The sequence below is a fragment of the Myripristis murdjan genome, chromosome 7 (assembly GCF_902150065.1).
Source record: "Myripristis murdjan chromosome 7, fMyrMur1.1, whole genome shotgun sequence".
Classification (NCBI taxonomy): Eukaryota; Metazoa; Chordata; class Actinopteri; order Holocentriformes; family Holocentridae; genus Myripristis; species Myripristis murdjan.
Window position 1 is genome coordinate 13,714,212 of NC_043986.1, and position 23,970 is coordinate 13,738,181.

Consider the following 23,970-nt stretch of genomic DNA (forward strand, 5'->3'; position numbering starts at 1 on the left):
AACCTCCCTGAAATGTTGCTTTTTAGCCTGTGTTATCCCCATGGTACCACATAGAGCAGACATCCAGTAGCTGATATCAAACAGATGAAGGTGTTCAGGTGTGATATTACGGTTTGGTGAAAAGCCTTTACTGATCTGGTGCCGATTGGCGTTTTGGGAGGAGACAGCCTTTCTGGTGATGTTTCCGTATTAGCTGTGAACTGCCTGCCAGTACTTTCTGTTCTCTCCCTTTGGTCCCACTGGCCCTACACTGACAACTCCTCAAGCATCTGAAGACCCTCTGAAGTCAAAATCGCCCATTTTGATGTCTCACGGCGGCACCCGGCGTTTTGTTGTGTTTGCGTCTGAAAACAGGGGCCCTGCTTGGAGGAATTACCCTCAGCGCTCATTGGTGTGGGAGGGGGAGGAGGTATCATTCTTCTTTTCTCCCCGTCTCCCTGCTCTCCTCGCTGTCCTTCCTTTTCTTTTTGATCTCACCATCAAATCTTCCCCGTATTTTTATGAGTGACGCTTGCCCGAGAGCGGCTTGGGAAATGGCTGGTGAAGAAGACGTTTGAGAAAATGCGCCTGAGCAAGCTATCACCTTTGATAAAGCCATAGTTCCAATGGGAGACGAAGAAGAAAGCCAAAGAGAAAAGAGCATTGTTGGTAATGAAAAATGCCATGCAAGAGGGAGCATCTCTCTCATCCCAGCCTGTTAAACCAACAATGTACGCACGTTACAACAGATATGGCACTGCTACATCTTCTCGCCTCTCTTCTTGCTGCCTGCAACGGATCCTGTGTCTGCTTGTGAATCTGGGGTATGCCTTTATTACACTTCAGCTGGGTACCAAATAATTTGATAAAACGCCACTTAATGCAGCTCACACACACACACACACACACACACACAGTTAATCACACAGATACTGCCACCAAAACTGGCATGCCGTCAGCTGTGTCACCAGTTGGCGAAAGACTGGCAAGGCACTTGAGAGCCATGCACAAGGAGGAGAAAATGAGTTGGGGGGGGATAGTTGGGAGCACAGAGAGCAAGAGATGTTAGCTTTAGTAATTATTACCTCCATAGAGAAGCAGTGGAGAGGACAGTGAAGCAAGCAAGCGCACGAAGGAGGCCCCGTGTGCAGATAATGAAGGGGTATCATTGCAGTTCTGACAGCGTTAATCTTAGAGCACTCCACAGTGTGTGTATGTGTGTGTGTGTGCGTCTGTAACTGGCTCTGTGTGTGCTGTATGCAGCATATATATACTGCTGGGGTGTATGGAGGTGGATGTACAGTGCCTTTGATACTTACCCTGCCAGTGAGCTCACCCAGCCCACCTGACAACACTGTTTCCCCGGCCATGTTGACATTCACCGCCTCTCTCTGCCACTAGAAGACAAACTTAAAACGCCGTTGCCTCATCCTCACCCGCACAAAGCGCCAGGATCAACTAGCAGCACCCGTAGTCGTCCTCCTTACCAGGAGAAAGAGGACAAAAAGGAAAGGAAAGGAAAGGGAGGAAAAAAGAGGGAGAGTGGTCCAACTTTCTTTGTGCCCAGCTTTCTCTTTTCCTTTTTTTTTTCTCCTCCGCCTCCCATTTGAAGTTGCGAGAGATTCATTTAAGCCTCACTGCGCACCGACACTCAACACACGAGAAAGTGTTATGAATATGCATCAACGCAGCATATGGCGGCAGTAGCACTGGGACTAGGTGTGTCCAGAAGGTAGAGTGCTGCCGATGCATTATTCTCCATTCAAATTACCACAGTAAGAATGCAGCGAGGGAGCGCGGAGGTGTTCACCACCTCTTTAGACAGGGCAGGAGAAGAAGTTGGATCACGCGAAACAGCAGGAATGGAAAAACTGTGATGAGCACAGTAGTAGGCCAGCTGAGTTTCCTTGATTTGGTGGATTTTTTTCAGCAGGTTCAGGCCCAGCACTCACTGACACGAGCGTGATTAAAAGTGATATTTCTGACACATTAGGATGCGCACGGGAAGTAACCTCCTCTAAAGCGTTCATTATTAGATGCATGACAGACCTGAATATTTATAAAATAGGTTTTAATAATTAATAGCAGCAATCTGCTCCCGTAATTCATCAGATTTGCACTTCAACAGAGTATCCGTTTTCACTTTAAAATAATAATAAGAGGAATATTAATGTTGCAGAAATGTAAAACGGGCAGCTGGATGCAGCCCAAATAGGCAAGCGCTCCATGTTCACTTCTGAGGCTTTCCTTTAACCTGTCAGTTTTCAAACAAAATTACATTTTAAGCCATCAACACTGCACTGTTCAAGCACTTTCACTTGTTTGTGCTCAACAGTTTAGTCAGTTTCTTCTCACAAATGTGGCAAGTCATGAAGATAAAGATGCAGGAAACAAAGTGGGTTTTGGTGTAGAATGCAAAAGTAGCACCTGTGGTTTTATCAAAAGCAAATTTATTTGTTTGAGTCAACTTAGCAGCACTTCCTTTTGTATGCTGGAACCCAAAATAGACACCACTCTTTTTTCCTGTAAAGCAGCTTTGTTTGCTTCATCGTTTCACAGTCATTTTTCTTCTTCTTCTTCTTCTTCTTCTTTTTTTTTTCATAGTGTGTGCGTTGTTTTATCACACCTTCAAATCCAGTCACGACACATTCCTCCTTCAACAGAGCTCCCTGAGACAAGAATGTTCCCGTTTTAGGTGAAAACTGCCACGTTTAGTTCCGCCTCCAGTTCACATTGAACTTTTCGGTAAAGCAACACTGTTTAAGTGCTGTCATTGGCACAGCCATGTGTTTATCCATGCTGTGGATCAGTTTTTCCTGAGTGTGTAGAAATGTCAGTGTGCATATTTGACAATGTGTGTCTCAGAGCAAATGATGTGACCTACAGCCACTAGTCAGAGAGGAGCAGAGGGAGAGCACAGAGCACAATACCCTGCTGTCTGAAACCCTGCAGGCATGCACACACACACTCTCTCTCTCTTTCTCTCTCTCTCTCCCACACGCACACACACACATATACCCATACACGTTTAATATCGGTTACAGCCAACACATAGCATATGTGTTCACAGTGTTTTGTGCACATACCCACCCTCCCTCAACCACACACCGCTACACACACACACACACACATATATACTGCAAAAATGCATGTATCACCTCAAACCCTATTGTCAGTGCCATGCTGTTTATCAGATACAAAAGTAAAAGCTGACATACTGAAATTCTGGCAAGAGATTCATCTATGGCTGCTCCCATTCACGATCACCACAGGGCCTAAAAAATGCAAATCCAATGAGCAGGAAGACTCTTTCCCTTCACTTCCTCTCTTGGCCCTACAAACAATGCATTTTGATCAAATTTTAATTGTACTTCATCAGAATAATATACTAGAATGTAACAGAAATGGCAGCATGTGTTCAAGAAATCGCTGTTTTTTTTTTTGTTTTTTTTCTTTTTAGTTTTTTCTTTTTTCTTTTTGTTTTAGCAAGCCAGGTTCCTTGGGATCTGGTGGTTTGGAGGTTATTTGTACAGGTAGAGTACCTGTGCAGGATGACATTTAAGGGGCACCTGTGATTCATTCCACTGCATATAAAGTCCAAAAGAGGAAAAGTCTGTCAAGCAGAGCAAATGTTTTAATGGCAGCCAGGGATCGATGTTGTCAGCGCAGGCATCCTGTCTGGAAATGTATGCTTTTTTGGGTTAATGTCACCTCCTTCTTTCGAATCAAGGAGAGTACAAGAAAAAAAAGAGCAAGGAAAGAGAAGGAGAGGGGAAGAGAAGGGAGGGGGTGGGGGGTCTGATGCAAAACATTCCAAGCCAGGCCGAATTTGAGGAAATTGCTTGAAAAACATTGACTCGCTCTCTCATTCACGAGGCCCCCAATCTGAAAAACAAATTTGAAACGTAACCTTGGAAATCAATTAAGAAGTCTCCATGAGCTGGAGGAAAAAGAAGGGAAAGGACCCCCCCACCCCACCACCACCACCACCACATGTCTTTTCCTCTCCTCCGCTTAATGGGGACTTGGATCTGCCCATCAGAACAGTGGCTTGTGTGAGGAGCCTTTGTCAGCGGGGGCTTTATTTAATTTTTTTAACTGCAAAGTGCCTTATATGCTGTCAAAATGTCTTAAGAGTCTTATTAAAGAAATGCCACAACTCATTTCCGTGTAATACAATTCATATGCTGCTGAAAGGGGGCATGTCTAAAGATCTAAACAGCCCTTGCTTTTTAGGCTTCACATTAGGGGTTATCTGTGAGGGCTTGTCATTGATTGACATTATCTGGCCTGACAGGGCCTCGTATCAAGGTTAACCTCATGGACGAAAGTGCCACCCGCATGGACACACACAGACACACGCTCTCTCTCCCTGGCGCAAGGCATACACTCTCTTCAACTTCCTGTTGAGTGGGCTGCTGCGTAGGTGTGCCAGCCTTGTCTGTGTGTATGTGTGTCTGTGTGTATGTGTGTGTGTGTGTGTGTAAGCCAGGTGGAGATTTCTACAGACTTAATTGATAACTAATGGAGCGGCGTGCGCTGAGTTTACCCCGGAGGATTGACACAGTGTGAGGATGTATGTGTGTGTGTGTGTGTGTGTGTGTGTCCTGTGGAGAGATGGAGGGGGTAGGCGATGGTAAAAGGATGGGGCTGACTTACTCAGCAGCGTGGCTCCAGAATTTGGTAAATTAAATGTCTCCAAAGATAATGACTTGGAGTGACACACACACCAGTCTGGTTGGAGGGGCAGGCGGGGGGACCCCTCGTCAAAAAGGAGGCCCGTCCCTTCACACATAACTAACCCACAAATCTATTTTATTGTATTTATTTATTTATGGAAATTTGTTTCTATGTTACATTCCTGTGTGTTGCTGTGTCAAATTGAATTTCCCTCGTCTTATCTTATCTTATTTTATCTTATCTTGTGTTATCTTATCTTATCTGCTCACACAATAAGCACACAGAGGCACACACACTCCTCCACAAGCCACAAAAGCAAAGAGAGAGATCCCCGTGACCAAAATACAACTGAAGCAGTTAATCTGTACAGATATTAGCTCAAGAGCCCTTGAGAGGCGCGCCACTGAGCCCCTTCTCCACTGTACTACCCACACTGCCTTGCTGCTGCGCCGAGCACTGCAACCATGAGGGAGGGACACCGGGGTCGTCTGCTCATTTACCACGGCGGTTGGCTTATCAAATTGCACTCCTGGTGTCTTGAAACCTTACATGGGAGCTGAGCTTCAAAACAAAGCTGCAGGAATAAATTTCCCTTGTTTCAGTCCCTGGAAGCATGGGACCGTGCTTGACTGTGTATTTTTTTTTTTTTTTTTTAAGTTTTGTGGCCTCCTGCAAACAGCAGAAATTAAGTCTTCATGTGAAACTCCAGTGCCAGCTGTGAGTCCAGATTTGATGTACAATTTTAACAAGTCAGCTGTCTGGCCTATAAATCACCCTAAGCAGCAAACTGAATAAAAGTTGGCTGTTTTGGTGCTTGCCTGTCAGAATAGCTCTTGTCACTCATGTCAGATTGTTTTTTTTTTTTTTTTTCTTCATTCCCCCACAGACAATTTTAGGCTTCTTGTCCTCTGTTCTGGAAAATACCATAATTACCCTGTTTGTGATGAAGCCGGAGGGCGTTTTTGTCCTCAGATTTTAACTTTCCTGCCTGATTGCCCTCAAGTTCAACGTCTTTCCTCTTCCACTTGCACTTGAAATATACATTGTTTTCTCCAGCCATTGTCCTGCGCACTCAGTGTGCGCCTGTCTTTGTCCCGCGGCGTCGTGTTTGTGTTTGCGGCGGTGTGACGGGAGTGTGGCACTTGGCTGTGGGCTGCTGTTTGATAACAGCCCGGGGACAGAGCTGCTGTGAAAAAGTCCAAACGGGTCTCTCAAGGTCAGCACCCCCACAAAGACAGCACGCAATGTGCAAGGTCACATTCTACACTAAAAGCAATAAGTGCTTTATTGATAGGAAAAAAAAAACACACAACAAGCAGGCAGATGTGCAACCAACTGATTAATAATAAAATAGATTTGTGTGAGAGAGGGACAGGGGGAAAGGGAAGTGGGGGGTTGGGGGAAGGCTGTGTTCTGACTGTATGTTTGTGTGTCTGTGCATGCATGTATGCTTCCCAGTAAAACATTGATCCTGTAGTGGAACCTTAAAAATCCATTAGAAATCCAGTGGTTAAAAAAAGAACAGAATGTGACAGATCGGCACTGGTGGCAGTTTCCCCCGCGTACAATCTCTCTCTGCGTGCCCAAATCATTTCCTATCATCACAGCAGTTTGCTCGGTCTGTAAAGTACAGTGTGAAAGTACTGTTTAAAGGAACATCACAGGAAACTCATATCTCCTGTTTTGACAGTAATCTACATATCAAATATATCTCACCAGCATCGTGTTTTATGACAGAGACAGTAGTCACTGTAGGTTCCTTTTTTCCGTTCAGTCACCTTATGAACAATGGTGCCTTTTGTTCTGTACCTGCTATTATCTTTTTTTTTTTATGAAAATAAGCAGAGGGTATTGGACTGTAGTCATCTTTTATATGCCTTTATCATTCTTTCTTTCTTGCTCTCTTTTGCTCTCTCTCTCTCTCTCTCTCTCTCTCTCTCTCTCTGTCTCTCTCTCGTTCCCAACCTGGCAAACCTGCCAAGTGAGTCGAGCTCCAAAGTGAATCATGGGTGGCAGATTTAGATGTGGGGTGGGGGAAGCTCAGTCCCAATCCCAGCCAAACCTGTTTTCTTCAGCAAACACTCTGGAGGAGAGGAGGGCTGGGAGAATTCCATATGTTGTGCCACCCAAGTCACACACCCCCTCCACACACTTACACATACACACATACAAACACACCCCACCCTTAGTATTCACCTAGTGATCCCCCCCCGCCCTCCTCGCTCCCAGGTAGAGCACACCCCCCCCCCATATCCCTTCCCTACATAAACTTCTCCCCTGACTTGCCCACCCCCTCCTTCCCCCCATCTCTCAACTAGTTGGCAATGGCATTGTTTTTAATCATCAGAACCCCGAAATTATTATTATCGCTTCTGATGCGGCAATTAAAACTTCAGGTCAGAGGCACAACGAGCGGTGATCAGCAGCCGAGCTGAGAAGTTTTAATTAGACGATCAGAACCATTAATGCACAAAAAAAAGGTGTGCGCTGGGAAATTAACGGGAACGTCTTAATCAGGGTTAGCGACTCCGAAGAGGAGTCAAGTGAACAGAGAGCAAAAAACAAATCATTTCCGCACCACTGGGACAAAACTCAATTAAATATGCATGCGGAAAAATGGAAATTTCTCAGCATCGGCTGCACCGACTGTTGGAAAACTGTGGCAAAATCTCACGGCGGGGTCGGCGACCTGCTTATTGTTATTCTTGTGTAATAAAAATGAGAGAGGGGCCAGATGCTGGGGTCTGGGTGTCGTGGCGTAGTTGTCCATCAGTGGCTTTCCGCTTGGCTTCCTTGCGGCTGCTGCAGCCTCTCAGCCATGCAGAGGGAGAGAGAGAGGGAGAAGAGGAAAACATTCTCTTCCTGCAAGCCGTAAATTTGCAAAAATAAAACAGGAGATTTTTTTGTGTTTGAGTGTGTGTATATGACAGTGTGTGTGAATGTTTGTGTGTGGCTCGGTGATTTCCTACGCAGACAGACACACACACACACAAACACACGCACACACACACACTCACCTTTGAGAAGCAGAGACACAAAAGGTTCACTGAGCTACACAACGGGAGCTGGAGCCTTGTCGATTAATCTGCCAAAGGTTTATAAAGTTATAACCAGGCTTTTTTAAAAAGCTGGAGCAACTCTTGGTTACATATTGAAAAATAATCCTGAGTTGTTCACATATCTCCCAGGCCCCGTTTATATTAATTAAGTCGAGATATTGCTGGGGGTTTTGTCCCCATGTCAGTCAAGATGTTGGAACTCAGCAGGAATCTACAACAAGCCCTGTAACCATGTTTGATTAGGTTAAGAGATAAGCTTGACTTAAACAGGTAATATGTACCTCTATCATACTTGGCCCCCAGTGTATTCTCCATGGCAACTGACAACACTGCAGGGAGTAGTCAGTGCATTTACAGAAATGACTTCTGCAGCACCTCGACTTTGGATGAATAATATGTCCTAAGTTATACCATATTTCTTGACGTAAGACAATATTTGACTTTTACAAGCGCATTGTATCATAATGATTACACAAGCTTTTGGGTCTCTATAAGGTCTCACAAAAGCCGTTCTTGTCTGTGTGTCAGAAAGAGGCGAAGCCGTGACCCTGCCAATCACAGCCATTGTTAACTCCCACATCCTTTACCCGTGGCTGCCTTGATTACAGTCTGTGCACGTTCACACAAATAATGCACTTCCAACAGCGTTATTAGGATTTGAAACACCACTTGATTGGGCATGATATCATTCTGGCACACAAACAGAGACTCTGCATCAAAAACCAACAAGACACTGTGGGGCTTAGAGCCCTGGAATAGTCAGTTCGTCAGTGTGGAGGGCTAGATTTGAACACAAGCTGTGTCGCCAGTAGTCATCGTGCTCTGAGAAGAAACAGGGCCCAAAATAACTTTGATGCACATCTTCTGACTGTAGATGAAAAAGAACCCGCCCTGATACAAATGCATTCAAAATAGTTTCTTGACTTTTTCCTCAGGTTTTGGCCTTATACAGACAGTATATGGCGCTCGTTTGCAGCCCTGCACTGTTTCCAGTAAAAATAGTGTCACTGTTAACATAAGCAGTTGGAAAAATTAGTTTCAGCTGTTGTGTTCAAATTCAAACCTGCCTATTCTTTCCAACTCCCAGTGCTTACTGAGGTGTCTCCTCCTTGACAATTAGCACACCATGCTAAAACAGACTGTAAATAATGTCCAAAGCGTGTGACAGTGTTGTTTTTCTCTCTGATATTCATTAATAAGGCAGAATGCTTACTGGACTCTCAGGGAGGTGGGGGAGTTGGTCCCAGAGGGAAAAGTTGTTCTTTCATGTAGGTCCCAACAGATTTTATCTCATTGTACGCTATCATGCACACAAACGACTTGAGGTAAACAGCTTAGTGTTATCATAGCAATCCCCATTGTAAGCAATGGCAAAAAGCTGCTGTGGACAGAAATCCTCAGCATAAATAACAATTTAGACAGCTTCCATAAACCACTGAACCTCAGCATGATCATCCTCGGCGCAGCTCACAATCTTAAATTCATTTTAAAGTATGCCCCACCTTTTAATAGAAAAAAATTTCAATATGTGCATAAGATGTCTGACAGTTCAGTTAGAGACCTGGTAAGATACTCAACCGATAACAGCTGGCCCCCCGCTCACGCTTCTTATTGTTAACAGAAAATTGTACATAAATACTCACTAATGGAAAGAAACAACTGTGTAGGGGTCATTTCCTACAAGGAGCTAGAGATTGCAATGCAAAGGAAATCGGTAGTTAAAGCATGAAATACTGAACACGGTAAACAGAAAAAATGACCTCCACAGCAACACCCAAATGACCTCAATCTTCCTTGGGAGGGTATTTCTGAAAAAATACTTGAAAATTTATGTCTTCCACTTCCTAATAGTTTTTCCAGCTGATTTTTTTTCTCAGAATTACTGTCCTCTAAGAGGCAACCCTTTCACCCCTGCCTGCAATTGTCTAACACTAAATTGTACAGTAATGTTCCGCTGATATATGGCCACCCTCAAAACTACATAATTCCTGAAGTCATTGTTTCAGAGAGGAAGCCCGCAATGTAAATACAGTAACTGAGAAAGCATGTGTGTGGGGAGCAGGGGGTGCATTGTCTGGCGGCCTGGTGATCTGTAAACTCACTCAAATTGTATATCCTCTAATGATTCCACAGCTTTGCAAAAGAAAATGAAAACAGGATTTTATGTTGCAGTGATGTGATTTACATAATGCCAGCAATGGCTCACACATGATTGTGCTTGGCTTTATGGCTGAGGGAAAATGAAGGGCCCCATACCCATTGTTATAGAGAGTGAATTGAGTCTTTAAGATAGAACTTTGTCACCTCTGATATCGCACATTTTTCTCTACTGAAATTGTACGTCCAAAGCTCAATGTAGTGTATTATCTTTACCACAGCATGGCTGAGTTAAGGTGGACATTTAGATCCAATACAACTTTACAAGCAGAGAAATATCTCTACTGTGGCATAGTGGTTGGCACTATTTCCCTAGATTTGCTTCATGACAATTGAAAAACAAAAAGAAAAAAAAAAAAAAATACAAGTTGACAAGTTTCTTTGTAATCCATGGTGGTCCTGCCCCTGCAGCAAAATAGTTTTTGATATCGTAAGCACTGTATTACTCATGAACACCTCCTCTTTGCTGGTTATAAGTTATTTACAACTTGATAAAGATCTGGCCTTGATTTTGAGCCTGGAAAACACTGCTGGAAGGTGAACTTTGGTGGCTCTGGAAATCAAGTGAAAGGTAACAGAGTGCAGTTTCTGCCCTAAAAAGGCAGCTCTGGATATGGAATGCCAGAGGCAGCTGCTCCTGCCTCATCAGAGGACATGTTATAAAGATAGCCCCGCTTGGGTTGAAATAATGCCACCCATTCCTGCCCCAAAGCACACTCTATCATGGCTATTGTTCAACAGGGCTGCACTGGAAAAAATGTTGAGACTGCGCAGTCGATCTTGTTAGGTAAAGCCATGCAAAAAAGAGGGTAACTACAACCGTTTCTGTATTATTTACTTGCCAAAGACATTGAAGTGTCTTGGCTAGACCAGCAGTAAAAAATGGTTGAGAGTCGACACAGCTTAGGAGCATTGCATGAATGTTATGCTCTTGAATAAAGAGAAACCAGCAGCCCTTTAGCCCCTTTAACACACTTATTGAAGCCAATCCCACAGTAAGAACACGTCTCCCAAAAAGCCCTAAAGTGCTGAGCATTTCCACTCCACATCCTGACAGCTTTAATGCTGTGCAGCCCCCCACTCAGTGGCAGGACCACAGCCTCTTGAGGTGAGAGAGAAGATAACATTTCAGGGGTGTCTCTAGCACTGTCATGTGAAGGATTATGTAGCCGTGTATCTACTGCTTGTAGTGCCATAGGGGGTCTGATACCAATCTGCCTGTGGTTTCAGTTGCATGTGTTTTTCCCCTGTATTTTTTTTCCTGCCATCACTTTAAACTCTGAACTCACCATGGAAGGTGTGACTTCCAAAATATGTACAGTATCTCCCTCTGTCCTCCCAGTCTTGTGCTGTTATTGTTAAGTGCTTTTGGTTGTTATTAATAGCAGCAGTAAGCATTGTCCTATGTCAGTTTGTTTTTCCATGGTGAAACTTCAAATCAGCACAAGTGAATGACATTGAAAAGGGCGGTTCAAATTTTGCGTCTCTTGTTAATGTAGGCGCTCCCAGCCCACATCTAAAAACCTGCTTATTGAGGGAAAGTGGAGGCATATTTCTTGAAACCATAACACAGATCACTTGTGATATGACACAACTTTTGCTAATTTTATCTCTTTTTCTCCCTCTGTTTTTTCAACAGCTGAAAGGAGTTTATGCACTGAAAAGACCTCAGGAAAACCCAAGATGGCCGCCAAAAGGAAAGGTGGCCTAAAGCTCAACGCTATCTGTGCCAAGCTGAGCCGCCAGGTGGTGTTCGACAACAGCTCCCAGAACGCAGAGGGAGACCAGAGTGTAGCAGAAAACAGCGAGCGTGGCAGTTCCCACTACGATGACAATGAGACCAACTTCCCTGAAAGCCTGAGCCTAAATCAGAGCCTAGAGGAAGACCAGAAGAGGCGTGAGGCCATTGAGAAGTGGGTCAACGGTGAGTACGGCGATGAACCGCCGGCGCCTGACTGTGGGAATGAACAGAGACATGGACACAAAGTCAGCAATGACGAAGACGGCCCCCCTGAGGGCGTGTACATGGTACAGCCCAAGGGCTGCAGCGATGAGGAAGACAATGCGGATGAACCCGAGACCATGGTGGGGTCTCAGGATGGCAGTTACCACGACGACAAAGACTCTGAAGACGGTCCTCCTAAAGAGGATGTCCACATGCCGCCAAGCGAGGCCCAGAGTCGCCAAGCACCTTTCTCCTCTCAAGGTACACTTTAGTTTGCGAACCTCCCACTAAATTGTACCTCTTCCTCTGATTTGTACTTGTTCAGCTTAATCCAACACCACCTTTGCCCTAAAAAACATTCCACTCACCCATAGTGTTAAGGGGCAAAGGCTCACATAGAGGGTGACTGACATTGCCACATCCACATAAGCTTAAGTGTGCCTGTTATTGGAAAGAGAAGCTCTAGGGTTACAGTATGAATAGCCACCGACAGTATCAATCTAAAGACAGATTCAACTGGAAGGCCAGAGGGAAAACAGGAACTTGTCAGTGTATGGTTAATCGTGTCAAGAAATTCATATACGGAGTAGGCTTACACTGCGAGGCTTTATACACTCTCCCAGCAGCTGTAGGCCAAGAGCGCATAGCAGGGCCAGGCTAAGCTTCATGTTACACCCAGGATTACATATTGAGTCTTTGATTTTTCCCTAAGCTCACTAAACTTAGCCTCTGCTTGAAGTCACACTATTACATGCTGTAGTAGTGCGCGGTGGAGGAGTTTAGGTTAGTTCCTGGCAAAGATTTTCTCACAGCTCTCAAATCCAAGAGATCAGTTGTCAAATAAAGTCAAACATAGAAGCAGGGAGCATTTATTGCGATGCCGTTTTCGCTGCGGAATTGCACTTAAGGACACATTATTATCCTCTCACAAACAGTAGAAGCGCCGTGTATGTATTGTTCCCAACATGAGCATATTTTAATGAATTCATTCATAGCATGTGTTGTTGTAAATGACTCACAGTATTACCCCTATTTAATTATTACATGATGTTCCTTTGGAATCATTCACTGATTATCAAATAGATAAAGGTGGCACACACTTTCAACAGTCATTCTGAAGTGGCAAGAGTGTGTGTTAACAGCACAAACAATCTTCTAAGTGCGTAACGTTTACAGGCTTGCACTTGTTGAACCTTGAAACTCAAAGCACAACCACTGTATCTGAGACAGTTGTCTGTATAAAGTAGAACTTAAAACACAGAGCAGTAAAAATGGGAGGAAAAAAAACTCAGCTTGATAATAGGAATAGATAAAACCTGTTTCGCAGACACCATGAGAAAAAAAGAAAAAAAGAAAAAACAAAACAGCAATTTGCAGTTGAGGTCTGGTTGTTGCGGTGCAAAACAGGTTTTGTTTTCTGCTTGCTCACCTCAGTTTTGCAGGCTTTTTTTGACGTTTCATCTGGGTTTAGGTGTGTACCTCAGAGTCATGTACATATGCACTTTTTTTTTCTTTGTTTACTCCAACTGTGCAGCAGTAACTTTGGCCGCATACACAGAATCGAGGGCAGGGGCTTCTCAGAAAAAGAAGCAAATTTCATGTCAGAGGCAAATGAAAAAGGCTTTGTGGTTTCAATTAGTCATTTTATGTTTTTTCATGGTCATGAAAAGGCTTGTCTGTAAATATGTATTAGTGTTGTGTAGCAGGCATGCACCTTTCCCTCTACTAACTCTCTTACTAGTTTACATCTCACAACAAAGCCAAAGAGTTTGAAGACTGCAGGGAGAGCATACTGCATCAGTCGCAAATCTTGTCTTTGGAGTGTTTTTTCAGAGTTCCTCTTTGTTGATTGTAACTAGGGCATCTATATTGCCATGTTTCTGCTCGGCTCACAATTAAAACGTTTTTTTTTTTTTTTTCCCCCTCTCCCTCTCGCCGCTGTCTTTCAAAGGCTGATGCGGAGTGCGCATAATTATGCATATAAACATAGTGGCTTAATTATCTCTCACAACATCAGTGACAATGTAATTAACAAACATTGCAAGATCAATGAGAGAAACTGCGACCTTCAAAACATTTAACTCCTCACATTGAGGCATCGTGCGGATTTCCTATCAGTGCAAAACCCCAGAATACTTTTCCTAGATAATTTAGATGTCGCATTATAAGAGCCCTTATAAGCCAGTCAATAGAAAAACCAATGAATAAAAAGTATGAAAGCAATGGCAGAGATGCTCGTCGGGATGGATCAAACAGGCCTGACCATGACTTCCAATTGCAATTCTGAGATCACTGTGTAACATTATTGTTCATTTCAAGTCATTTCAAAGTCTTCTGTATTTATTGCCTGATAATTAACTAACCAAACAGTGAGAAAGTTTGAGGTTCCGTAAGGTTTTGTGTCTGTCACGTCCAATAATTTAGCGCGCAAAATGTGCACCAGTTAGTCAAACGAACCATTTATTATGATACCACTGTGCATAAAATAAAATGTGCTCTTATAAACAAAAAAGACATTTTAAAACACACAGCATTGTACCATGAAAAAAGCCATCCCATTACGCAAATCTTTTTTGACAACATCAGCTGAAACACACTGAATCCACCTCAGGTTAAGGGTTAAACATTTTTTCACCGAATGGCTGACATTGTGTATGCATGCCTCAAAACTGAGGGTATTCAAGAGGGTATATTCAAAGTCTAGATTAGTCCATATATAGCCACTAGCATGCACCTTTATCATCAACGACACCTCTGCCTTTCAGTCCTGTGCGCAGAGAAGCCATGCCACACTGATGGCCATGTTTGGTCAGCCAAAAGGAGATATAATACCCATTTGTTATCATATCTGGGGAGGGAAAATGTGGCCTAATTGCCTCAAACATAGACAAGGCCTTGGTCTATGTCGTGTGTTGGAATTTGCCGGCATGAAGTGTCAAGATTAGGACCCACTTCTTTGTAGATTTTCCAGTGACACCAGCGAGTGAAGGGCGGGGAAAGTCAGATGAGTGGGTGAACAAGAGAAAAAGAGAGAGAGAGAGAGAGAGGGAGGGAGGAAGAGAGAGAGCGAAAGAGAGAGAAAATAGCATTAATAGTGGAGCAATCTCACCTTAACCCATAAGCTATGGTTCCTCACCTGGCGTTCACATGACATCATTAAGAGGCAGTGAGATAAGGCTTGAGAAGAAAACTCATTTACATGGTGTTTTAGAAAGGTTATCTCCTGTCGGTCCCTGTCATAATCCTTTCAGCTCAAGTCCAATCATTTGCCTGCCATTGATAGCATGTCACATGGCTCCATTGCAATAATGTGACTTGGTGGGTTTATTTTTCTTTCTTTCTTTTTTTTTTTTTGAGAAGCTGTGACAATAATACACTAAATAAATTAAATAATTATGACAGAAAAGAGTGTTTGTGCTACTAAGATGATCAGTGTTTTCTCTATTATGATACTGTTAGCCCGCTACTGCTCACTAAAGCAACAGTGAACATAAAGCCATTCAAAGCCATTCAAAGTCAAAACACAATCATCCTAACTCATTTTTGCATTTTGTTTTAAAAGTCAGAAACCCGTAAATGCGTTATCCATCCAAAAATGGCAATTCTACCTATTTCTCATCATTTCTCATCAAGCTGCACTTGCAGTTACTGTAAGTGCAGTTTCATTTTCTGTCTTGCAGGTATGTGGGTGGGTCTGCCCTACCTTTGGAGCTATACGATATGCTCTGACCTGAGATGCCCTGACCACCACAGTAGCAGTAAAGAAACAACTAAGCAGTACAATAACGGGCAATATACATCAGGCACTTAAAACAAACCGGAAATTCCTAGGATGTTTAGTAAAATTAATTCAGGGTCAAAATATTTTTGAAAACTTTGACAGACTAACAATTCTTTTTATGGATATTTTATGCTATGCACTGTTCTATTTAACAGTTGAAAAGGAAAAAAAATAAGGCGATATCAAGGAAGCAGAGAATATTGTAAGCTGCACCCTATAGTAAATGCCCATATGGAGGCTGTATCTGTCACTCTGTGGTCTCTATACAAGCAAAAACATCGTAGATTTGATCAAATGATCTGTGGCAAACATGCAGGTATTTCCTCTCAAATACCTGATCCATTTCGCTTAAATTTTTCATGCCCTTTCGATCCACCAGATCGTCTTTCATACTGATGTGCCACGGACAGGAGAAACCCCAACGCAGTGGATGGAAATTTGGGGATTATTTTACATGCCACGCAGGAGATCTGAAAAGCAGAGGGAGAGCGACTGATTTAGCAATAACATAGAAATCTGAGACAAGAGCTGAAATATTTTTGTATTAATTACCCAGATGGCAGCTGCAATTACCTCTGGCCAGCTCATGTGTACTCTGGTGATGAAAAAAGCAATCAAATAAATGGAAAAAATGGGTCTGGACCCTGGTTTTGTTACTGTGCCAAGGGTGAACTAAGAAGGCCAAAAGTTTTACATGACACCCAAGTGAAGTTGTCATCTGGGGTATTGCCACCGTGTCTGCATTCTGATATCTTTCCTGACATGCAAACTGACACAAGGTGAGATTTGTGGAATAGATTTGGATCAGCAAACAAACTGTTCAGGGAAAAGCCACCACATGGGTTCCCCCTCACACTCTTTCTCCCTCTCTCTCTGTATATCTCTATTTCTCTCTACCTCTCTCTATCCCTCTCCAGCTATCTGTTCTCTTCTTCTTAATCAAGGCAAGTTATGCAGAGCTTTGTCTCTACATTGCTTTCAGGCAAAATCATTTTTCCCTTTCCCCATTCTCTGACCCCTTGCGCTAACCTGGATGAAAGTTAATGGGCCAGAATTAATCTCCACATAATGCAATTAAACTATACATTTACTACATTTCGCCCATGTCCTTGGGGAGGTTGTCCAATTTAATGGACTCTTAAAATAAAAGTGATGTTTCAGTTCACAAATGTGTAAAAACCTCTAGAGATAGGGGAAAGGATACGCTTTAAGTTTTTAATTTTTTTTTTTGAAGGTGACACAAGTAATAGGTTATTGTCAAAATATTTCACTCCAGGCGAAGCATCATATGTGATTTTGAATATGAGTTTTGTGAATTGTATCAGTGTGAATCAGCTAAAAGAAATAAATGAGTTGGTAGTTTTGGTGCTGTCTTCATATCATTCACAATTAGTCATCATGTTAAAGTTGATGGGGAAATCCGCTACAGGTTTTTTCTTCATTTCCAGAAAGTTGCGTAAAAAGATAAAAAAAAATAATGTACTTTATGTTTTTTTTGGTTTTTTTCTCAAGGTTCTTTTTTTTCATTACTGTGTGAATTTGTGCTGTAATGCCCAAGGGAAACTAAACAGAAAAATTACAAGACTCATGTATCTTACATAGGAACTCTCTACTCTTTTTCTCTGTGCAGGAGAAGCATCTGCCCTGCGAGACTATGCAGCTAACACCATGAATGAGTTTTTGGGAATGTTCGGATATGATGACCAGCAGGTGAGGGATGAGTTGACCAAGAAGATCAGCTTTGAGAAGCTCAAAGCCGCTACCTCAGACCCCTCGTCCCTGAGCAGTGAGGAGGCCTCGCGGCGTGCCCGCTTCTCCAAATATGAAGAGTACATCCGCAAGCTGAAGGCCGGCGAAACCCTACCCTGGCCCATGCATGCTTCCCCACCAAAACCAGTCGACCTCAATTCAAAATTGGCCCAAGACAAGAGTGCTGCCATGCTACAGATCTCTGGGTGCCTCCCAGGGGCTGAGGCCCAGATCTACCCCTCCAGTTTGGACCATAAGCAGCCTGGAGGACCCCAACTGGGCACCTCTCAGCCACCCAACCCCTCTCACATCCAGAACCTGGCCTCTCGAGCCTCCAAATATGACTTCTTCATTGAGAAGCTGAAAATGGGTGAGAGCCTTCGGCAGCAGAATGGCAATGCTTACAAGCGACCCTCCAAGTATGACCTGGAGAATGTCAAGTTTCTGCACCTCTTCAAGCCTGGTGAGGGCAACCCTGACATGGGCGGTGCTATCGCCTTCAAGACTGGCAAAGTGGGACGCCCGTCCAAGTATGATGTCAGGAACATTCAGAAGCCAGTGATGCCGGGGAAGCCAGAGGCCTCACTGATGCCCAACGTTCTTGCAGCAACACCAGGGAACCCAGGAGCTCCTGGTGTCCCAACTGTAGGCACAGCTGGGGCCAGCATCGCCCCAGGGCTCACAATGGACCAGGCGGGACACATGAGCTTCAACACACCTGACTACTTAAAGTCCAGCTTTTCCAAGACCGACTCCATTACCACAGGCACTGTATCGTCTGTTAAGTAAGTTGGTTCAAATAGTTGAATATAAAAAATATTCAGAGAATCTACAGAACATGGGCGCTAGGTGATGATGAGTGTATCCTGTTTTTGTTTTGTTTTTTTGAAGCAGTTATGCTCAGTCCTCTTGTTAGCAGTTGTGAGAAGTGTGTGCTTATTTACAGAAATGTTGTGAACCACTGTACCATTGTGTCGCATATTGGGTCTTTGCCCCAAAGCATACCTCCTAACAATGAATTATTAAATCACATAACCCACCATTATAACTTCCAGTTTACAGTTTGCTGGTGCATTGAAAAGATCCCAAGCTCAGAGCTCTGTCTACTTCTCATTGACAGTCTCTCAGTGGAACACCTTGGAGCTAATGTGCATCTCACATACACTTAACTGCTACTGTGAGTCAGTTAGCCTAACGCAAAGGTAATTGCTACCTCCACAGCAGCCAACGGGAATGTAGTGTGAAATAGCGCATGGCGCCCAATAGATCCACGACATGATGAGTTGCGAAGGCACATGAAGTGTTTACTCGCCGTAGCACTCCGTGGAGACTGATTTAGCACAGTCATCGCAAAGTGACTGACTTCCTTCGTTTGGCTAGGGTGTAACAACTCTCCCTTTAATTACTTTGGAGCCATGACTAACCTCCCGGCGAGTCACAGGGGCCGACTCAACACCGCCTGACGAGTGCACTTTAAAGGAAGCAAACGAGGGGTTTGGGGAGCTAGCCTCGAGTCTTGTGCACTACCAGTAGGAAACAGCTCCCAGAGTCTGTTTGATTGGTTTTGACCTTGTCTCTAGTTAGTGAAGGCCTATCAAAGTCCCTGTTCGAGAGCCCTCAGGCACCTCTCCCTCAGGCTTTGGCCTTTGTCAGGCTGGGTCTCAGTGGAGCTGCGAACTCGGCTAACTGGCCCAGCTTGGTCCCTGTGTAAAGGGAGGAAAGGGGAATGCTAGGGAGAATGTCTGCCAGTGCAACCTCCCCTCTGGGCCAGATTAACCTCAGGTCATTTCCTGTGTGGAGCTGCTCACATAGAGCTAAATGCCAATGCTGAGAAGGAGTAAGCAGAACCAGTACTGTGTTGTGATCTGTCACTCTCCTGGCAGGACTGCTAGCAGCTCTGTGAAGAGATCACATCACAGGTGACACAATGTAAACCACATTCCCCAGCATGCCTCTGTTAATACGTCAATCAATTCCTCAAAATCCTCTCGACGTCTTGTTTTTTTTTGTTTTTTTTTTTAAACAAATTCTGATTGACTTGAAACCAAGCAGACTATCTTGATCTTTCTTATTGACTGTAGATCTCCATTTGAACCTGTGGTATTGTCTTACCCCCTTGTTTGAACTGGTTCCAGACTGATTGGAGACAACCTGACAGCAGCATTAAGAGCCAAAGCCTTTTAGAGATTATCAGAAAAGACCTTTTCAGAGCTTTTCATGCACATACACGCTATTCAGTTTTGCATATGAGCACTCACCAAAATACCCCTATAAAAGATTAATGTCCCCTCACTCCTGCATTTTGCCTTTCATTGGTTGGGAGACCATGCATCAAAGTGTGCTCCTTCCATCCCTGATTCATACAGCACATGAAAACGCTGTTACGCCACAAGAAAATGTATATTGATAGTCCAAAGTTTGGAAGCGGCTTGTAAGTAAATATTGTGTCAGTTTGTTTTTATTAACAACAGGCAGCCCAACCTCACCATTAATCCTGTCTCTTTTGTGTTTGCTGTTGCATTAGGAATGGCCTGCCACCGGAGAAACCCGCTGGCGAAGACGTCAACCTCTACCAGAAATATATTGCGAGGTATGCAAATCCCTCAATGTGCTGCACCAATGGAAAAATATACCCCAACATTGAGACAAACCTTTTTATTCATTGATGGCGTGTTTTATTCAGTGATGTTACTGGATAGTAGATTGGTGTGGGATGTTTTGTGCGCAGTAAATGAATTAAGAAGAGACTCCAGTTTATGTGCTGAGAGAGGAAGTAGAAGGATGAGAGGTAATGAAAGAGTAATGGTTTGATGGTAGCATACTGTAAAGGGTTGAAATAATGCTCACAGTGAGCACAGCACTAAAACATTGATTCATCAGCTGAGAACATAATACTGTGCAGTTCTGTGCTGTTAGCAGTGACTGACACACAGAGGATATGAGCTTAGGCCAGGTTCTTCTTGAGTTCTCCTGTTTATCACTCAGCACAAGAGGGACTGACTGATCTAAAAGACAGCCACTCGCACCAACAGAGACAAAACATCAGGGGAGGGGAGGTATCTTGCTTTTCAATGGACACAGAACAATGTCCCCCATTCTGGATTCATTTTGAGCTGACACTAGAAAGGTGATTATCACTTGTTTGTTTATTCAGTTTAAAAAGAAAGAAAAACAGCATTTGAAAAGCCAAAGTGGCTTTGGCGTTAATGATTACTTCTCCAAGCCATAACATGAAGGGCACAAATCAAAGCCCTGGCACTGACAGACACTCACATACACATATCCCCCTCTGCACACACATACACACACACACAAAACCTCTTCCTTGGACTGATTACATTTTGCAAGAAGATTTAATTAAGGAATTTTTAATGAGGCTTCTGCTGGCACTGCCAAGAACTGTTTTGATATTTGCGCTGCATAATGCATAAAATTTGTCTAAACATCTCGGCAGTTGATGCACGGGGAGGCTGCAGATAAGCCCAGATACAGTTTCAATTTCCGTGTTGGGGTAGGGAAAAAAATGAGAAAGGGAAGAACAGGGAGGGAAGAAAAAATAGAAAAGGAGGGCTCATAAAAAGGGCAAATGTAGCAGCTACATTTGGGGTGCTGAGAGAAGAGGTAGAATGGGGGGGAGGTCATCTGCAGTTACGGCTAATGAGTGCACACTAATGCTCAAAACCAGCTTTGTAAACGTGTTCATCCCCTCCGCACCCCTCCTCCCTGCGAAAAGGGAAAAAGTTCTTTATCTCCTCACCGCACCACAGTTTGATGTTTTAAAGAGCTTCCCTGGTAGTGTTTAGTTGCAGTTTTCCCTCTTTAAATGCTTTCATGCACCCACTATTGCCTCGGCACTTTGATCTGTGTGTCTCTATTGTAACTGGAGATGCGCTGCAATCTCTGTATCGTGGCGATATTAATATTTAATCTGCTGCTGAATAGCAGCGGCCCATTAGGCCCCCTGACGCGGCAAGTGGGAATTGTCCAGAGGCAAAGTGATACAGCTGGGCAATGAGCAGAGGGGTGGGCCACACTCCCGGGGGGGTGGGGGGCTTTGCGTGTGCATAAGTGTATATGTGTCTGTGTCTGTGTGTGTGTGTGTGTGTGTGTATCCACACATTAAGGAGAGTAAATGGAGTTTAGGAGAGCATTAATGGTGAGGACATATGTTGGCTCTTTTGTGTGCACACAGGTACTTACACTTCCGGTTTGTCTATTCTAACAGAGCCATCAGATGTTCCCAAAATCCTCTCTACCTCCATCACCACGTTCTGAACACACACACACATACACACACACGCACACACACACACACACAACCAACTTATAAAAAGTAGTGGATTTGCCGTTCAATTAGCTTAATGAACTCAGCAAAGTGATCTGTAAATGCAGCTCTGGGATAATCCTAACAAGGAAAAAAAACAGAAAGAGAGATGGAAAAAATATTACTTAGCCCCCTTTTCCCCCTCTCCTCTGCACTTCAAGCAGATGGAGCTCTTGGCAGCAGCAGAGCAAATGTTTATTTGTGTGTTTTGAGTGGTAATTGGAGGATTTTAACAGTCATCATCGTCAGGCTTATAATCACACCCATAAACGTGGCCACACTGTAGCGAGCATTGGCCCTTTTTAACTAGAGCCAATGTGGAATCAGTTTTTTTGGTCTCCGACTGAGGGAGTGATGGGATCTGGGGTGAAAATAGACAGAATTACACCAACAACCCTGTACACCTAACCTTTTTTCTCTGATTAAAGCGCTGTGGTTAACCTGCTAGAACTGTGCATTGATTTAGCAACGGGTTGATAGTGTCAAGAAATAAAGGAATCATGGGGGTCTTTATTCTTGAGAATAGTGTGCGTGTGTGTGTGTGCACATCGAGGGAAAGGGTTACAATGTAATAAGTGTCTCCACCGACTGCTTTGGAAATAAATGGAGCTAATTTGGCTGAAATTGGTGTGACAGATGGGTAAATTGTTGCGGCGGTGTGGAAAGCAAAAGTCAGCTTGAAGGTGCGAGTTGAGTCGCTGTGAAGGTGAGATGGGCAAAAGACATTTCTTTTACAGCTCTTGGGAACTCACTCACCTGTGTTTCTTTTTGAAAAGGTATTCTTGATGTTTTAAATCATCGCTGCACAAATCATTCCTCACTGGTGGACTTTCTTACATTTACCTCACAGCCACTCAGCATCCATTTCCAGAGAGGATAACCCAGCTCAGTGTTAAATTGTTGATTAGTTTTGAATCACATAAACACTCTTTTCAGCGGCTTTATCATTCAGTTTGTTAGTTTTTTTTGGAGTGAAGGTAATTTTTTCTGTGTGACTACTCCCACTGTGTTACATGTTGATATATTTCCAGGCTTTGAACCAGTGCTGATGTCATTTCATTCATTTCATTCTTCCATATGGCTGTTAAATGTGTAACTGTGGACCGTCTCTTGGTGTTCAGGTTCTCTGGAAGTCAGCACTGTGGACACGTGCACTGTGCCTACCAGTACAGAGAGCATTACCACTGCATGGACCCCGAGTGTAACTATCAGGTGAGCGTACGTACTTTTTACAATTTTTTGAGCATCATTCAAATACACATTTAATACACATTTACTTGCTCTGCTTGCTACAAACAAACAAACAAACAAACAAACAAACAAATCCATCTTAACTAGTAATTTGGTCTCATGTTCAGTCTTAAAAAATGCAATAATTAAAATGAGACAAAATGAGAACCACTTAGATTGAAAAATACATTGGATGCGTACATAAAGTTGGACAACCTCAACCACATAATGACCTGCTTTTTCCTGTTTTGTTTTGTTTTTTTTTCTGGCAATTAGGTGTGTAAATGGTCCTTATCTGAATAGTCTCTTGCTGATTTAGATTATTGAAGTGAAACCATCAAGTGTCCTTGCCTGATTATCTGCTGTATTTATCATTGTTTCAAAATATTTATGCTTCCCAGAAGAAGAAAAAAAATACTGAAACCACTTAAACTGCATTGGAAACATGTGGGATTATCTCATCCCTCTGAAAGATTTTTTTGTCTCGTGTAGAGAAGAACAAGATTTTAGGACTGAATATGAAACTAAATGACTAAAGATGGATTATTTGCAGATTTGAGTCTGTAAGCCCAGTGCTTTTACTGTTCAGATTCTCTTGGCCTTGTTATTTGTCGCAGTGAAAAATGAGATACTTCATGATAAGGTAATGTTGTAGCTTCAACAAGCCAAGGTTCATCGCTTGTAAATGGACATCTCCTCAATGGCAAAAAAAAAAAAAAAAAAAAAAAAACAGCTACTAAGTAGTTAGTGGGTGAAGTTCAGTAATACCCAGTTTTAAGTTAGGAATGTTTCCAAGCAAAGTGTCATCTCTGCTGTCAGAACATGACAAAGGAGATATGACAGATCCAAGGATGCATAAATAGGAATAATGTGTCATCTCTTAATATCTGGTCACACCCAACATGGCATTCACTCAGTTTTCAAGCAAAGGCTTTTTTTTTTTTAATCCGATCACAGGCGGTCTTTGACAATTGGCCTTTTATTACAGGGGTTAATTGTAAATATGCATGAAATATGTCTCTTATTTCTATGTGCTCTTTTTTCTGAAGGCATCTGCCACCGCTAG

At 43.2% G+C, this 23,970-nt stretch overlaps 1 protein-coding gene across 10 annotated transcripts in view; it reads left to right on the forward strand.

Annotated features, from left to right (window-relative positions):
* Positions 1–23,970, forward strand: part of casz1 (castor zinc finger 1) — a 180,254-nt gene that overhangs the window by 132,790 nt on the left and 23,494 nt on the right. For 8 of the 10 annotated variants that reach the window (XM_030054960.1, XM_030054959.1, XM_030054962.1 and 5 more), the window contains 4 exons: positions 11,515–12,081; positions 17,232–18,135; positions 19,875–19,940; positions 22,796–22,892. In XM_030054960.1, coding sequence (XP_029910820.1) covers positions 11,559–12,081; positions 17,232–18,135; positions 19,875–19,940; positions 22,796–22,892 — 1,590 coding nt within the window. In that variant the 5' untranslated portion in view covers positions 11,515–11,558. The remainder of the gene's footprint in view (positions 1–11,514; positions 12,082–17,231; positions 18,136–19,874; positions 19,941–22,795; positions 22,893–23,970) is intronic. The other 2 variants (XM_030054955.1, XM_030054964.1) reach the window with 1 other exon arrangement.